General features: G+C 38.6%; 1 protein-coding gene across 1 annotated transcript in view; it reads left to right on the top strand.

Annotated features, from left to right (window-relative positions):
* LOC117339392 (probable E3 ubiquitin-protein ligase HECTD2) overlaps positions 1 to 13,202 on the top strand; it is a 66,150-nt gene that overhangs the window by 7,187 nt on the left and 45,761 nt on the right. Inside the window, exons 2-3 of the mRNA XM_033900954.1 lie at positions 1,188 to 1,594; positions 2,242 to 2,344. Of these exons, the coding sequence (XP_033756845.1) occupies positions 1,188 to 1,594; positions 2,242 to 2,344 (510 nt within the window). The remainder of the gene's footprint in view (positions 1 to 1,187; positions 1,595 to 2,241; positions 2,345 to 13,202) is intronic.

The raw sequence follows: 13,202 nt of genomic DNA, 5'->3' as shown, positions 1-13,202 counted from the left end.
AATTCATACAAATGTCAATATGGCAATTTAAGTTAGCTGATGTTAGTTTGTAGCTCTGGGATAATATTTACAACATTGATTGGTACGTTACTAATACAAGTCATGGTTAAGTATTATTTTTAGCCATACACTGTAAAATCTTTAAGCCTGACATTTGCACTTGGCTTTGTGTATTATAAATCAATGAAATTGACGTATATATATCTACAGCCTAATTATTGTTATACATGACTTTGTCATTATGATGTAGTATTAGATTCAAACAAAATTTAGTACACTTTCAAAACATGGGATTATAGTGACTAATTACCAAATTAAACTGTGTGCTTGACTGACATTTTGTTAAAATGAAAATGTTCAAATATATTAATACACTTTTTTTACAAATTCTAAAAGAAAGCCCCTTTCTCGATCTAGACAACATTTACTGTACATACACTAAAACTGCATAGATTTCATTTCAGATATCAATTATGTTGCTGTGTAAATGATTTTTGACTTGATGCAATGATGATGATGTACAAGGTAGCACTTTCCCCGTCCCAGTCCCAATAAATGCTGCCCTGCCGGTAGGACATAAGAATTGTACCTGCTGCCCCCATTGCATGATTGTAAGAGCTAGGCGACTAAATTTGGGATCTTATCTTTTCTCTTCTTTCTTAGTAACTTTATTCTTCCTAATTATGTCTCCCTGGACAATGCCTCACTGTAGGCCTTGTGTTGAGCGTTCGCTGCTGTGATGAAGGCTTTGGGTTCTGTCCCCTGGCTGAGACATATACCAGAGTCAGTATAATGTGACCAGGTGGGGTGTCCTGCTGGGTGTCTTGGGCAGTATGTTTCAGTGAGAAAGCACTATAAATTGGCAAAAGTTCTGCCTATCACAAGGAGACATACCGCAGCCTCCCAAAATACACATACGCACTCACCACACACATGCATATCGCAGGCATGGGAGGTCCATAGCTGTTGATAGGATGTTTAAAACAAATAAAACCAAACCGAACCAAATAAATGTTCTAACAATAGTTATGGCCTTTTGTTACTTAGAATTATAACTAACAGCATATATGGCTACAGTACTAAAACTACCTTGTGTAAGTTGTTTGTTGTTGAGAGTGGCAAGATATATATATGTTTATGTATAAATTCCATTGACCAATTTTGAGATTCATTTTTTTTTCTTTCAGGAAAAAAATAAACAGCAAGGACCATTAAATTCAATAGCCAACTTTTTCCAAAAAATGGGTCCAAGTCGAAAAGGTAAACATCAAAGAGACTTGTCACCTGCCGATAGTCAAAGTTCTTCATCAAGTTTGCTTGAAAATACTTCTGGCAGTAAGACTGAGTTACCTCCCATTGACAGTCAAGGTCACCTGACCACCACACCCTCTAGTCGTCCAGTGTCCTACAGGTCAGATAAAAGTAACAGTTCTACCATACTCAGTCCGGGGCGGTCACACCGGGCTCCTTCAGGTTCCTCTACGATTACGCTAACCAACAGCATCCGCAGTACCAGCAAAAACCGGCTCAGTCCTAATCCAATCCAGAGCAAGACTGCATATCCTGTCAGAACCAAGACTATTGAACAGATCAGGTCAGTACAAAATTAGCAAATTGGCCATGAGAACCCCTTTAGATTCGACCATACAGAATAATATTGAATACTTAATCAGAACAATACAATGGGTTGCTCGGGTTTGGCATAAGTTGTCACCAACCTAGTTCTCATTTTGAGAATATGATTAAACCTGGATCTATAGATCTGGCCAAGGGTTGAATGGCAGATGTAGTTGATGAAGTAGATGAAGCTTACCCTTCCAGAACGCCTGGTCTTATCTCCCTGTACTTTTCCAAGAGTTTCCATCAATTTTGAGTTAGAATTACACTTTTGTTTTAATGTCAGCATAGTCTCTTTTGTTTTAGTTGTGTTATCCCATCTTCTCTATCCTACCGTACAAATGTACGTACACATTCATGTTATGGCAATGGCTCGTAACGAACCTTCAGTTCTTCATTATGACCACTAAACCATAAGTTTGGAATATTGTTAATATCTTCATAAAAATAGAACAAATCTATCGTAATTAACAAGCAAATCAAATAGATTGATATGTGTTAATTAGGTGTAAAATGTGTTATTATCTGCAGACTTGAGGATCAGAAACACTAGCTGTGATAGAACACATTATAACTCTCTTAAGTCTCTACAGTCATCTGTTTCATTCGTTGTTGATATTTCAGAGAGGATGTTAAGTACGCCAAAGAGACTGGAAGTTGGAAAGTGGTTTTGGAATTTTATTCAACAACATTTAATTCTTTTGTGGAGATTAACGCTGTGTTCAAGGTTAGTATGTAGTTTAAGAAAGATACCCTGTAATGAGATTTGTAGTGTAGTGTTAACCTATAATGAGATTTGTAGTGTAGTGATAACCTATAATGAGATTTGTAGTGTAGTGATAACCTGTTATGAGATTTGTAGTGTAGTGATAACCTTTAATGAGATTTGTAGTGTAGTGATAACCTGTTATGAGATTTGTAGTGTAGTGATAACCTATAATGAGATTTGTAGTGTAGTGATAACCTATAATGAGATTTGTAGTGTAGTGATAACCTATAATGAGATTTGTAGTGTAGTGATAACCTATAATGAGATTTGTAGTGTAGTGATAACCTATAATGAGATTTGTAGTGTAGTGATAACCTATAATGAGATTTGTAGTGTAGTGATAACCTATAATGAGATTTGTAGTGTAGTGATATAACCTATAATGAGATTTGTAGTGTAGTGATAACCTATAATGAGATTTGTAGTGTAGTGATAACCTATAATGAGATTTGTAGTGTAGTGATAACCTATAATGAGATTTGTAGTGTAGTGATAACCTATAATGAGATTTGTAGTGTAGTGATAACCTATAATGAGATTTGTAGTGTAGTGATAACCTTTAATGAGATTTGTAGTGCTAAGTGATACCCTATAATGAGATTTGTAGTGTAGTGATAACCTATAATGAGATTTGTAGTGTAGTGATAACCTATAATGAGATTTGTAGTGTAGTGATAACCTATAATGAGATTTGTAGTGTAGTGATAACCTATAATGAGATTTGTAGTGTTAAGTGATAACCTATAATGAGATTTGTAGTGTTAAGTGATAACCTATAATGAGATTTGTAGTGTAGTGATAACCTATAATGAGATTTGTAGTGTTAAGTGATAACCTATAATGAGATTTGTAGTGTTAAGTGATAACCTATAATGAGATTTGTAGTGTAGTGATAACCTATAATGAGATTTGTAGTGTAGTGATAACCTTTAATGAGATTTGTAGTGTAGTGATACCCTATAATGAGATTTGTAGTGTAGTGATAACCTATAATGAGATTTGTAGTGATAACCTATAATGAGATTTGTAGTGTAGTGATAACCTTTAATGAGATTTGTAGTGTAGTGATAACCTGTTATGAGATTTGTAGTGTAGTGATAACCTATACTGAGATTTGTAGTGTAGTGATAACCTATAATGAGATTTGTAGTGTAGTGATAACCTATAATGAGATTTGTAGTGTTAAGTGATAACCTATAATGAGATTTGTAGTGTAGTGATAACCTATAATGAGATTTGTAGTGTAGTGATAACCTATAATGAGATTTGCAGTGTTAAGTGATAACCTATAATGAGATTTGTAGTGTTAAGATAAAAGTAAGTACATGCTTGCATGTATTTATGATTATCTTGTACCTTGCATAGTGAGATGTGTTAAAAAATTAAACCATTTTGTCAAATACGAAACCTGAAGACAAATATGAATTACTTGGAAATAAAAAGGATATGAAATTGATCAAAAGAATGATCTTGACCAATTATATGAGGTAACAAGATGTCAAATGAAATGAATGCTTGTTCTATATTTTAGTATATTATGCTTGTTCTATATTGTAAATAGTTTTGACTGGGACTAAGTTGTCAAGTAACTCATCAGTAAAGCACAGTGTTGTATTTTCTACTCCCTCTGACTATTTGAGCCCTGCAGGCACAAAAAGGGCATGCAAACTAACATGTAGAGGCTGTCCCATTGCATGATTCGTAAGAGGCAACTAAGTTTGGGATCTTTAATATTTACTCTTTCTAAAAAAAAATTTGGACTTTGCCTCACATGGCACTGCCTCACATAACACTGTCACATGACACTGTCTCACATGACACTGTCTCACATGACACTGCCTCACATGACACTGTCTCACATGACACTGCCTCACATGACACTGTATCACATGACACTGTATCACATAACACTGTCTCACATGACACTGCCTCACATAACACTGTCACATGACACTGTCTCACATGACACTGTCTCACATGACACTGCCTCACATAACACTGTCACATGACACTGTCTCACATAACACTGCCTCACATAACACTGTCTCACATGACACTGTATCACATAACACTGTCACATGACACTGTCTCACATAACACTGTCTCACACGACACTGCCTCACATGACACTGTCTCACATGACACTGTCTCACATGACACTGTCTCACATGACACTGCCTCACATGACACTGTCTCACATGACACTGTCTCACATAACACTGTCACATGACACTGTCACATGACACTGTCTCACATAACACTGCCTCACATGACACTGTCTCACATGACACTGTCTCACATGACACTGTCTCACATGACACTGCCTCACACGACACTGTCTCACACGACACTGTATCACATGACACTGTCTCACATGACACTGTCTCACATGACACTGTCTCACTTGACACTGTCACATGACACTGCATCACATGACACTGTCTCATGACACTGCATCACATGACACTGCTTCACATGACACTGCCTCACATGAGACTGCCTCACATGACACTGCATCACATGACACTACCTCACATAACACTGCCTCACATGACACTGTCACATAACACTGTCTCACATGACACTGCATCACATAACACTGCCTCACATGACACTGTTTCACATGACACTGTCTCACATGACACTGTCTCACATGACACTGCCTCACATGACACTTTCTCACATGACACTGCCTCACATGACACTGCCTCACATGACACTGCCTCACATGACACTGCCTCACATGACACTGCCTCACATGACACTGTCTCACATGACACTGTCTCACATGACACTGTCACACATGACACTGTCTCACATGACACTGCCTCACATGACACTGCCTCACATGACACTGTCTCACATGACACTGTCACATGACACTGTCACATGACACTGTCTCACACGACACTGTCTCACATGACACTGTCTCACATGACACTGCCTCACATGACACTGTCTCACACGACACTGTCTCACACGACACTGCCTCACTTCACACAGCCTCACTTTCAGCCTTTAGTTGAGCCTTTGCTCCTGTGAGGAAGACATTGGATTCTGTTCCCTGGCCAATATATGAGTCTATATAGTACCCTGTATTTGCTACTCTGCTTAGTGCTCAACTTTTATAGGAGTGGGAGGACTGGTTCATCCATTGTCAGTATAAAGTGATATGTGTACAGTATTGGGCATAATTATAGTTGTTTAAATGTTTTGTTAGGCCTTTTATTGTGTTGGTAAGATTGCTGCTAAGATTCTGTAATTATAACATCAACTGGTTATTGATTGAAGACCTGTTATTGCCAGAATAAGATGAACTTAATTAAAATACAAGCCCTTTAACGTGAGTTCTCCAAACAACCAACACTATAAAAAATTAGTGGGTAAAGTACTGTCCACTCATTAATCTATTTCAAACTTCAAACTAATATAATTATGTCAGTAGATTTTGTCATTTAGTATAAATAGATATTTCGAAAAATACACTTTTGAATGGTGAGTGCAATTAATATGGGCAGGATCTGTTAGCATGTTCCTTGATATTTGTTATGAAGAGGATTTGGTTTTTTTTAAACATAATAAACAAATACAGTATCATAAAATATATATACTCTACATAAAATTGAGTTTTGTATATATGTATATATATATATAGACATGTATAACTTAGCAACACAAATGACGAAGGAAGACAACTTTTTGACTTGTGCCCTGACCTGGCCTTGAACTCACGATCTACGGCACCCAATCGCCTAGCCAGAAATACCCGCAGCTTATACCGCTGCGCCACATCGGCGTTCTTAAAAAAGAATGTTTCAATGGTGCAGTGATGGTCGGCCCGATACCCTGACATGATCATTGTAGAAGTCGTCTATAAGATGATATGAATACCTGGATCACAATGTATTTACATACATGGATACGAATTATACATATATTATATATATTTCTCTCGGTACAACTACGACAGGAAATTCAAATGTATATCTTCGGATCACCAACACAGTGTATATGATACATTGTGCTAATAAATAGATAAGTAACTTAGCAACACAAATGACATGTATATACATATTGTATACACTGGCTTCATGGAAAATGACTATATCTTAAAAAGACTATTTCAAATATTGATTTCACATGATATCAGTATGATAGAAGGGATGTTTGGTGAGACAGGTAGAGTGCTATTCTAAGTTCCTCTAATACCTTTACTGTGTGTATAATTGATGACGCCAAAGTATGTATAAATCATTTAACTAAATCATTAGGCGGCCAGACTGTTTTAATCAACAATTGGCTCTGGATATGGACCATCACCTGTCTGAGCTTATGACGTGGGTTTTCTCCGTGAAGAACAGTTTCCACCCACATTACATCACTGCATGCTATTACATGCCCATCAGGACCACCAAGAGTATCTAGTACATTGTACATTGGTATAAATTGATTCAGTGACTCAGTGTGTGTTGATATTTATGTATTATAATATGAGGAGTTTCTGATAAATAGAATTGGTCATCAAATCAAAATTGGATTTTATTGCTTTATGTATTTCTGGTCAGCTGTCTATTTTTAGGTCATCTGACCCGAAGGGTCAGGATGACCTATAGTCATCATGCTTCGTCCGTCGTCATGCGCCGTGCGTCGTGCGCCGTCCGCCGTGCGTAAACTTTTCACATTTCAAACTTCTTCTCAAGTTCCATCAGTGGGATTTAGCTGAAACTTGCCTGAAATGATGCTGGGATGGTCCTGACCAAGTGTTGTTATTTTTTGGGTCAGTCTGAAATCCAAGATGGCCGCCACAGCCGCCATATTGGAAACACATTTTAAACTTCTTCTCAAGTTCCACTGGTGAGATTGAGCTGAAACTTGCCTGAAATGATGCTGGGATGGTCCTGACCAAGTGTTGTTATTTTTCAGGTCAGTCTGAAATCCAAGATGGCCGCCACAGCCGCCATATTGGAAACACATTTTAAACTTCTTCTCAAGTTCCACTGGTGAGATTGAGCTGAAACTTGCCTGAAATGATCCTGGGATGGTCCTGAGGAAGTGTTGTTATTTTTCAGGCCGGTCAGAAATCCAAGATGGCCGCCATGGCAACCATCTTGAAAAACACATTTTAAACTTCTTCTCCAGTTCCACTGGTGCCATTGAGCTGGAAAATTGGTGAGGATGTTAAGGAAGGAGAGCCAACAAAGTGTTGTTATTTTTTTGGCCCCGTAAAAACTTCGACATGGCGGCCATTTTGTAAAATGATTGCGCAAACATGGTTCTTCTAAACAACACCTATTTAAAACTTCTTCTCAAATTCCACCAGTAGGATTCAGCTGTAATTGCCTGAAATGATGCTGGGATAGTCCTGAGGAAGTGTTGTTATTTTTCAGGTTGGCCAGAAATACAAGTTGGCCGCCATGGCAATCATCTTAAAAAAACACATTTTAAGCTTCTCCTCCAGTTCCACTGGTGTGATTGAGCTGGAAATTGGTGAGGATGTTAAGGAAGGAGAGCCAACAAACTGTTGTTATTTTTCGACTTCATAAAAACTTCGACATGGCAGCCACAGCGACCATTTTGTAACATGATTGCGCAATCATGGTTTTCCTGAACAACACCTATTTAAAACTTCTTCTCAAATTCCACCTGTGGGATTCAGCTCTAACTTACCAGAAATGATCCTGAGTCTTGATCAAGTGTTGTTGTTATTTTTCGGTTTGATCCAAATTCCAAGATGGCCATCATGGCCCACAGTGCCACTATACCTGCTATAGAGAACGCATACTACAATAGTATAAGGGTCTTTAATTTAGAGTCAGATGACCGTTAAGGCCCTTGGGCCTCTTGTTGGATATTTAGATGATGTTTTTAGTTTTATTTTATTAGACAAGAAAAGATAATGCTACAATAAATTTTCAATTGTCCAAAGTCTGTGGTCCATCCATGAGTAAAAAATCATTGTCATCACTATTTCTCAAAAAACACGGAAAAAAGATTATCAAACTTCAAATGTAGGTTCCATTAGTCCCTAGTTGTGTCAATTCAGTTTTGAGTCTGATATAAAAAAAAAATGGCCAAGTTGTCAGGTGGTCATCTTTGATTGTGACAGTTGAAATTTATCGCTATTTCTTGAGAAGTACAGGAATTATGAAAGGGGAAAGAAGGGAGAAGTAAAAAATGATCTGTCTAACATGGAACTTAAAGATCATTCGATGGTGGATGCCACGATCCCTCTGTGATCTCTTAATGATAAATGCACCTGTGGTGAACCACTGTTGTGTTACCTGTCGTTCCGGACTGTCCGTCTTCCACTTTGTTTATTAGTCTCGACGTCAAGTAGACGGTTCTAAGTAATATACACCTAGGAGGTTCAGGAGCTTTCTATCGATACCGATTTGATAATAAGGGGCGCTAGTTTCCACTTTCGCGAGAGTATAAAAGGCAACGGTTGAAGCTAGTTAGGGTTCGACTTCTTCTTCAGACACAAACGCGATAAGGCTGGACAAGAAGGTAATAATACATATATATAGACGTGCCTGAATAAGGCTTCCCTATATCAACGTATTTTACGGTAGAGTACGTACGGAGGCAGATGTGCCTGAGTAATTAATAAGGCCTCCCTTCTCCGTGGGGACTCTAGTAAGTCTATGTGATCGGTACATCACATAAGTTGTAAGTTGATTAATATCAGTAGCCTTGGGTCTGCCCGTGGTTCATAAGAAAGTGTCTGAGAGCACAGAGTTGTACATACATGCATAACGTTATAGATATGCTAGGGAGTGCTCAGTAAGAAGTGAGTACTCAGTGAGTGCTCAGTATTTTGAGTGCTCGGTAGCATTGAGTACTCGGTGAAGTGAGCGCTCGGTAAAAGTGAGCACTCAGTAGCAGTGAGTGCTCACTCGGTCAATGAGTGTTGAAACTCTTTTACCCTTATAGTAATTATAGTTGTATAATGTGATATTACACTGAATAAACCCCAGATAGGGAAGATTTATTTTGGTCAGGGAGCACTCAGTATTTCTTGAAGGATATTATTCTGTTTTGTTAATATAAATAGCTCTCTGTTTATGTATATTTGTAGTTATACTGTAGGATTACTCAGAGGAACTGAGCAATCATTGTGTTATATTTCAACTGTATAGCTAGTTGGTACTTGATGTATATTACATAATCACAGCCAGGTCAGCTGTATATTTCTGTATATTTTTGCACTGAGGACTTGAGTAAAACTAATTATATGTTAGACAATTTGGATCATCAGTAGTGACTGATACGGACCCTGTAAACGTCACACATCACCTGACCATGACAAAATGTTGTGGTGTGGCTTTCATCGGGCATCAACTCTCCCCTTCTAACATCTAATAGCATGCTAGGATAAAGAGCTACCACATTTATTCAAACCGATGACCTTGACTGTTATATTCAAGATAAAAATGGTTAAATACTGACTTAAATCTTTAACTAATTTCTCAATCAATAAGAGGGCTAGGATCATGATATCTGGCCAGTATAACATGCTAGGTCAATGAAGGATTATCATGTTTTTCAAATGAATAATCTTGACCTACATTTAAGGTTGCAGGGGTCAAAAATGCTGATATTCTTTAAAGTCTGAAAATGTATTATAGCCATGAATCACAGGGTTGATACATCAGATGTGCTGCACACTTATGACTGAAGGAATATTTTAAAATCTTCATCATTGAACTAAATCCACTTTAGTATATAGCGCTACATGAAGTTAATCTTCCTACAAAGTCTTCTCTTCATAGGTAGTATGTAGAACATGTGAGCTATACAGGCCAAGTGAGCCTCGTTTAATATATTGACAAAAAAAAAATGGCTTAAAGGTTTTGGCTCTGATGACTAAAAATCCAATATACAAGGTAGTGTGAAATGTTATATGTGACTGTTTATACATTGTGACATTTTAGCAGGGTGTAAGAATGATCTGTTTTATATAAGTAATCAATGGTACTCTATACAGACACACCTATTATCTACAGTATGGTGTATTGATCAACAGCCACCGGACCCAGACTCTTTGTCGGGTGGATGTACCCAACGGACTTGAGTAAATTTATCAATACAAAGTAGAAAGTTTCAAATCAATATCATGTATGTTAGCAGGTTAGAGGATAGCTGTACTGGTGTTGTGTATCTGGTCTAGGTTACAATGGTCATGTTTTACAGGCAATTATGAAGCCTCCAACATGTCAGATCAATTGATTTATTAATTATCAACATAAAATGATAAATGTTTTGATAAATAGTTATTTGTATCATTTAGTAATGAATCTGAAATTGAGCTTTGATGAGGATTTGTTTTTTTGCTGTATTTATAAACTGTGGATTAAAAATAGCTGCCAAATTGTCAAACTTCAATAATTTCTCAGAATATGTTTGAGTATTATAATTGGAAGGTATATGTATATATATGTAAAACTCTGGACTAATTCCTTTAATGTTTATGTGTGTGAATCTATACCTGTCCTGGTCGACAAGGTTGTCTGTGGTGTTTGACATTAGGTTGTCTGTGGTGTTTGACAAGGTTGTCTGTGGTGTTTGACAAGGCTGTCTGTGGTGTTTGATAAGGTTGTCTGTGGTGTTTGACAAGGTTGTCTGTGGTGTTTGACAAGGTTGTCTGTGGTGTTTGACAAGGCTGTCTGTGGTGTTTGACAAGGCTGTCTGTGGTGTTTGACAAGGTTGTCTGTGGTGTTTGACAAGGTTGTCTGTGGTGTTTGACAAGGTTGTCTGTGGTGTTTGACAAGGCTGTCTAGATCTGTGGTGTTTGACAAGGCTGTCTGTGGTGTTTGACAAGGCTGTCTGTGGTGTTTGACAAGGCTGTCTGTGGTGTTTGATAAGGCTGTCTGTGGTGTTTGACATTAGGTTGTCTGTGGTGTTTGACATTAGGTTGTCTGTGGTGTTTGACAAGGCTGTCTGTGGTGTTTGACAAGGTTGTTTGTGGTTTTGACAAGGTTGTCTGTGGTGTTTTACAAGGTTGTCTGTGGTGTTTGATAAGGTTGTCTGTGGTGTTTGACAAGGCTGTCTGTGGTGTTTGACATTATGTTGTCTGTGGTGTTTGACATTATGTTGTCTGTGGTGTTTGATAAGGTTGTCTGTGGTGTTTGACAAGGTTGTCTGTGGTGTTTGACAAGGTTGTCTGTGGTGTTTGACAAGGCTGTCTGTGGTGTAGGACAAGGCTGTCTGTGGTGTTTGACATTAGGTTGTCTGTGGTGTTTGACATTAGGCAGTCTGTGGTGTTTGACAAGGCTGTCTGTTGTGTTTGACAAGGTTGTATGTGGTGTTTGACATTAGGCTGTCTGTGGTGTTTGATAAGGCTGTCTGTGGTGTTTGATAAGGCTGTCTGTGGTGTTTGACAAGGTTGTTTGTGGTGTTTGACAAGGCTGTCTGTTGTGTTTGACAAGGTTGTCTGTGGTGTTTGACATTAGGCTGTCTGTGGTGTTTGACAAGGTTGTCTGTGGTGTTTGACATTAGGCTGTCTGTGGTGTTTGACAAGGCTGTCTGTGGTGTTTGACATTAGGTTGTCTGTGGTGTTTGACATTAGGCAGTCTGTGGTGTTTGACAAGGCTGTCTGTGGTGTTTGACAAGGTTGTATGTGGTGTTTGACATTAGGCTGTCTGTGGTGTTTGATAAGGCTGTCTGTGGTGTTTGACAAGGTTGTTTGTGGTGTTTGACAAGGCTGTCTGTTGTGTTTGACAAGGTTGTCTGTGGTGTTTGACATTAGGCTGTCTGTGGTGTTTGACAAGGTTGTCTGTGGTGTTTGACAAGGCTGTCTGTGGTGTTTGACATTAGGTTGTCTGTGGTGTTTGACAAGGCTGTCTGTGGTGTTTGACAAGGTTGTCTGTGGTGTTTGACAAGGCTGTCTGTGGTGTTTGACAAGGTTGTCTGTGGTGTTTGACAAGGTTGTCTGTGGTGTTTGACAAGGTTGTCTGTGGTGTTTGACATTAGGTTGTCTGTGGTGTTTGACAAGGTTGTCTGTGGTGTTTGACAAGGCTGTCTGTGGTGTTTGACATTAGGCTGTATGTGGTGTTTGACAAGGCTGTCGGTGGTGTTTGACATTAGGTTATCTGTGTTGTTTGACAAGGCTGTCTGTGGTGTTTGACAAGGCTGTATGTGGTGTTTCACATTAGGTTGTTTGTGGTGTTTGACAAGGTTGTATGTGGTGTTTGACAAGGCTGTCTGTGGTGTTTGACAAGTTTGTCTGCGGTGTTTGACATTAGGCTGTCTGTGGTGTTTGACAAGGTTGTCTGTGGTGTTTGACAAGGTTGTCTGTGGTGTTTGACAAGGCTGTCTGTGGTGTTTGACAAGGTTGTCTTTGGTGTTTGACAAGGTTGTCTTTGGTGTTTGACAAGGTTGTCTGTGGTGTTTGACAAGGCTGTCTGTGGTGTTTGACAAGGTTGTCTTTGGTGTTTGACAAGGTTGTCTGTGGTGTTTGACAAGGTTGTATGTGGTGTTTGACAAGGCTGTCTGTGGTGTTTGACATTATGTTGTCTGTGGTGTTTGACATTAGGCAGTCTGTGGTGTTTGAAAAGGCTGTCTGTGGTGTTTGACAAGGTTGTCTGTGGTGTTTGACAAGGCTGTCTGTGGTGTTTGACAAGGTTGTCTGTGGTGTTTGACAAAGCTGTCTGTGGTGTTTGACAAGGCTGTCTGTGGTGTTTGACATTAGGCTGTCTGTGGTGTTTGACATTAGGTTGTCTGTGGTGTTTGACAAGGTTGTCTGTGGTATTTGACAAGGTTGTCTGTGGTGTTTGACATTAGGTTGTCTGTTGTGTTTTACAAGGCTGTCTGTGGT

The sequence above is a fragment of the Pecten maximus genome, chromosome 12 (assembly GCF_902652985.1).
Source record: "Pecten maximus chromosome 12, xPecMax1.1, whole genome shotgun sequence".
NCBI classification, from domain to species: domain Eukaryota; kingdom Metazoa; phylum Mollusca; class Bivalvia; order Pectinida; family Pectinidae; genus Pecten; species Pecten maximus.
Note: the sequence above shows the minus strand (reverse complement) of the source record. Positions and strands in the feature narration are given on the sequence as shown.